General features: G+C 39.9%; 1 protein-coding gene across 1 annotated transcript in view; it reads right to left on the bottom strand.

Annotated features, from left to right (window-relative positions):
- LOC127635578 (uncharacterized) overlaps window positions 1-3,875 on the bottom strand; it is a 5,490-nt gene extending 1,615 nt beyond the window's left edge. Inside the window, exons 1-3 of the mRNA XM_052115712.1 lie at window positions 3,062-3,875; window positions 1,556-1,592; window positions 314-1,367 (exon numbers count right to left, since the gene is read on the bottom strand). Coding sequence (XP_051971672.1) covers window positions 322-1,367; window positions 1,556-1,592; window positions 3,062-3,709 — 1,731 coding nt within the window. The 5' untranslated portion in view covers window positions 3,710-3,875 and the 3' untranslated portion in view covers window positions 314-321. The remainder of the gene's footprint in view (window positions 1-313; window positions 1,368-1,555; window positions 1,593-3,061) is intronic.
- Between the last annotated feature and the right edge of the window lie 1,125 nt (window positions 3,876-5,000).

The raw sequence follows: 5,000 nt of genomic DNA on the forward strand, positions 1-5,000 counted from the left end.
CACTCACACACTCTCACACACACACTCTCACAGACACACACACACACACACACACACACTCTCACAGACACACACACACACACACTCACACACACACACACTCTCACAGAGACACACACACACACACTCACAGACACACACACACACACTCACAGACACACACACACTCACTCACTCACACACACACACTCACTCACTCACACACAGAAATATACATATATTAATTTATTATTTTTATATAAATTATTTTGAGACACATGAAGGGAAACTCTCTCGGGTCTTTAAGACGCCTGTAATGATTGAAATGACTCACATGTTGGTTCAGTTGCATATGAACGAGTCTTCAGTCCTGTTGCTCAGTTCTTCAGTCAGCTGATGTTGCCTCTGTGTCAATCCCGCATCACCTGCCCATCCTGTCTCCAGAACATTCCTCCACTTCAGATGTGCAGACGACGACTTCGGCCTGGGCGTGTCTGGCTTTCTGAGAGGTGCTGCATTGTCCTGAAGACAAACGTGCGCTTGGCTTGACCTGGACGCGTTTGGAACGCTCGCGGACTTTGGGTGTTTGAAAGAGGTGCGTTTCGTTTCGGATGAAGGTCTCTGGAGACGAACGCTCCCCGTGTGAGATGTCTTGTGCCGTCTGCTGTCTGCGGTCTCTTCGCAACGTTTCAGATCTCCTCTCCTCTCGTGAGGATTCGTGGAGCATTCGCCGTCTGAGGGAACAACCAGCCGTGAAACTAAAGCGTCCGACAGCTCTGATGTGTTCTGAGACTTTTCAGACGGACGTTTTGGATGTGATTTTGGGCCACGGGGAGAATCTTCTCGTGTCTTCTCCTTTATGCATTTTGGAGTTTTCTGTGAACTTTGGGACTTTTTAGGAGTCGATTTCCCACTCGATGTCCTGTTAGTGACCTCAGGGGACGGGACGGTTGATGTGGGTCCAGGTCCTGTGAGGAACTTCACAGGTGAAGAAGATTTTTGGCTCATTTCAAGGCAGCTAAACTCAGTCCATGAACGATTTGATGTCTGAGAATGTTCACCAGCAACAGAGAATGACACTCTTTTAGTTTGGCGCTGTTTGTCTGTGGACGGAGAGATCTTTGCTTTGTTTGCGGAGGATGTGACGTACGGCGAGGTCGCGAGGTTAAGGAGTCTTGCGTTCACTGGTTTGGCGATTATTGGCGTGGCGTTCAAGCTGCTCGCAGAAGAATCGGAGCTGCTGCTGTCCAGCTGGCGACGCCACGACCTGCGACTCCTTTTTCTCGATGGTGTTCTGATCTCTGGAGGACTTTGGGTTGAGGGCGAATTTCTTGGTCTTTCATTTTTATTACGTCTCAAATCAAGATCGCCCTGATATCCGGAGGTGTCTGTGTAGAGATAATGGCATGTTCTGTGAGGAAAGCATCCAAATCTTGTTTTATGTTCAAAGATAAAAAGAGAGAATTGTATCCATACAGGTTTGGAGCAACACTTTTTGTGTGAACTATCCCTTTAAGAAATGATACAGCTCGTGTTGACTTACTAAAGTACATTGTACATGTTTTGCAATACCAACCTTTGACAGAAGAGGGCGCTGCAGGTGAATGTTTACCCTGTGCACACAGACATTCCCCATTAAAATATAAACATATACTGGAAGATATTTGTGAAGTGGCATATGAATACACATTGCAAGACCCAAGCATTCATACATATGGATGACCTCGTCACCGCCATAAATGCAATAAAACAAGGTTTTTAATAAAGAAATACATTTAAACATCAGCTCAGAAAACAGCTAAAAATTAGAATAATTCATCTTTGATTTACTAAATGCTCTCCATTGTGTAAATATAGAAAAAGTTTGACCAATATCGCCCAGCGCTGCATTTTTGCTACGCTAACTTCAGGAGATGTAATCAGTTTTCAATCAATAAGTTACTTGTAATTTGTTAAAGGGACAGTTCACCCAAAAATGTTGATTCTCTCATCATTTATTCACTGCTTTCTTTCTTCTGCAGAACACAAATTAAGATTTTTAGAAGGATATTTCAGCTCTGTAGGTCCATACAATGCAAGTGAATGGTGACCACAACTTTGAAGATCCAAAAAGCACATACAGACAGCATAAAAGTAATCAATACGACTCCAGTGGTTTAATCCATGTCTTCTGAAGTGATTTAATAGGTGTGGGTGAGAAACAGATCAATATGTAAATCCATAAAATGCAAGTTAATGGTGATCAGATCTTTGAAGCTCCAAGAAGCACATAAATGTAGCATAAAAGTAATCCATAAGACTCCAGTTGTTTAACCCATGTCTTCAGAAGTAATATGAGAGGTGTGGGTGAGAAAATTATCAATATTTAAGTCCTTCTTTGCTATAAATCTACACTTTCACTTTCTTCTTTTGTTTATGGCGATTTGGATTCTTCAAGCATATTGTCGCCTATTGTACAGGGAGGAGAATTAATAGTAAACCTGTTTCATACCCACACCAATCATATCACTTCTGAAGACATGGATTAAACCATGGCAGTCTTATGGATTACTTTTATGCTGCCTTTATGTGCTTTTTGGAGCTTCAAAGTTCGTGTTACCATTCACTTGCATTGTATGGACCTACATATTGACCTGTTTCTCATCCACACCTATTATAACACTTCAGAAGACATGGATTAAACCAATGGAGTCTTATGGATTACTTTTATGCTGCCTTTATGTGCTTTTTGGAGCTTCAAAGTTCTGGTCACTATTCACTTGCATTATATGGACCTACAGAGCTGAAATATTCTTCTAAAAATCTTCATTTGTGTTCGGCAGAAGAAAGAAAGTCACACATCTGGGACTGCATGAGGGAGAATAAATGATGAGAGAATTTTCATTTTTAGGTGAACTGTCCCTTTAAATGTTCCAAAAGTGTTAGTAATTGTGTCAGTGCTAGTGTGACAGTTAATGCGTAATTTTGTCCCGTTGCGTTACAGTGTCAGCTATTACACCTGAAGGTTTTACCCATTTTAATGAATATTAGATATTGTTTAATAGCATTAAACATCTGTTAATCGTGTGTACATGTCACTAACCTCCACATACAGTGTGTGTAATTTATCAATATGTCCTTTTAGTCTCTTGTCTCTGGATAGCGTCTGGTACCAATCTAACTGTTTCCTGTAGCGACGGGTGTGGTAAGAGCGGACAGACCGTTGCTGCCGGGTGTTGTGTGAGTTTAACGGGGTGTTGATGGGCGATGGGGACGAGTCTGTTCCGGAGCTGCACAGCTGCAGGTCTCTGACCGAGCGAGAGATGGACTTCGGAGCACCTTCAGAGTTCATCCGGTGCATCTGCACTCGTTTGAGCTGATCTTTGAAGGACGGGATGAAGTCTGAGCATCTGACGTTGGACATCTTCCAGATCCTCTTTGCTCTCCTGAGCTGTCTGTGAGAGTGTGTGTTTAAGTAGATGGATGGATGGATTGCCCTGATGCTCTTGTGTGGACGGCGGCTTTGAGCTCTTTGTCTAACACTTCTTGAATGTTCCTGCTTCGGATTCATTTTGCGTTCATGTGTGGCGGCATTTCTCCGCTGCTGTTGTGTTAATTCAGCCTTCTTCTGATGTTTCATTGCTTTCTCCTCATTAACAGCTGGTACGAGAGCTTCACAACAGCGTGTGGAGTTGAACGCCCCCTCGACAGCACCTGATGACACAGCTGGACAGAAAGATACCGTTAACATCTTTCACACTCTAATGTTCATATGAATGGAAGTTATAAAGCCAAACACCCAAGACAGGTGGTGTAACCAACAAGTTTATGTTGACAAAAACCATAAAACACAGAGGAGCCATTTAGACTCTTAAAGGGACAGTTCACCCAAAAATGAAAACGCTCTCATCATTTATTCTCCCTCATGCAGTCCCAGATGTGACTTTCTTTCTGCTGAACACAAATGAAGATTTTAGAAGAATATTTCAGCTCTGTTGGTCCATACAATGCAAGTGAATAGTGACCAGAACTTTGATGCTCCAAAAAGCACATAAAGGCTGCATAAACGTAATCCATAAGACTCCAGTGGTTTAATCCATGTCTTCAGAAGGATATGATAGGCGTGGTTGAGAAACAGATCATAATTGAAGTGCTTTTTTAACTATACGTCGCCGCGATAAGCTGATACGGGCCGCCGCGTTATGCTGAATGGGCCACGAGAGGCTGAAGAGGGGCGCAGATCTGCGATGCGATATGCTGAAAAGGACAGATTAATAGCAAAAAAAAAAAAAAAAAGACTTATAAATTACTTTTATGCTGCCTTTATGTGCCTTTTGGAGCTTCAAAGTTCTGGTCACCATTCACTTGCATTGTATGGACCAACAGGGCTGAAATATTCTTCTAAAAATCTTCATTTGTGTTCTGCAGAAGAAAGAAAGTCACATCTGGGATGACATGAGGGTGAATAAATGATGAGAAATTTCATTTTAGGGTGAACTGTCCCTTTAAGACTTTTAAAAATCAGATTTTTTGACATTTTTATGAAAAGCCACATTTTGCTCAGGTCATGTGGTGCACCCCTGAGAAAACTTCTTGATATTTATAAAAAATATATGTTTTACCTTGAAAAATGTATTTTAAAACTTTTTTTTTTTAAATTAATAATTAAGTTATTTTATTTTAATGCTTTTTACTTGGTGACACCCACTGATATACGTATATTTATATATATATAAAGATCAGTGGTTACACCACATTAAATTTTTAAAGCCATAATTTAAAAAAAAATATTATTATTATTTAATTTTTTTCAGAAAATGCTAAAAAGTTTTTTCAAAAATGTATTAAACCAAATCGGACACAAAGATTAAAATTATAAGAATATGACAAAAGTGTTTTAAAGTAGATTTCTTATTTTTAACACCTCAAAAAACATATTTGTTAATGACCCATATATATATAAATAGAGTTTACAGTATATAAATCACACATTAATATATATATATATATATATATATATATATATATATATATATATATAT

This window comes from Xyrauchen texanus, chromosome 43, assembly GCF_025860055.1.
Source record: "Xyrauchen texanus isolate HMW12.3.18 chromosome 43, RBS_HiC_50CHRs, whole genome shotgun sequence".
Lineage (NCBI taxonomy): Eukaryota > Metazoa > Chordata > Actinopteri > Cypriniformes > Catostomidae > Xyrauchen > Xyrauchen texanus.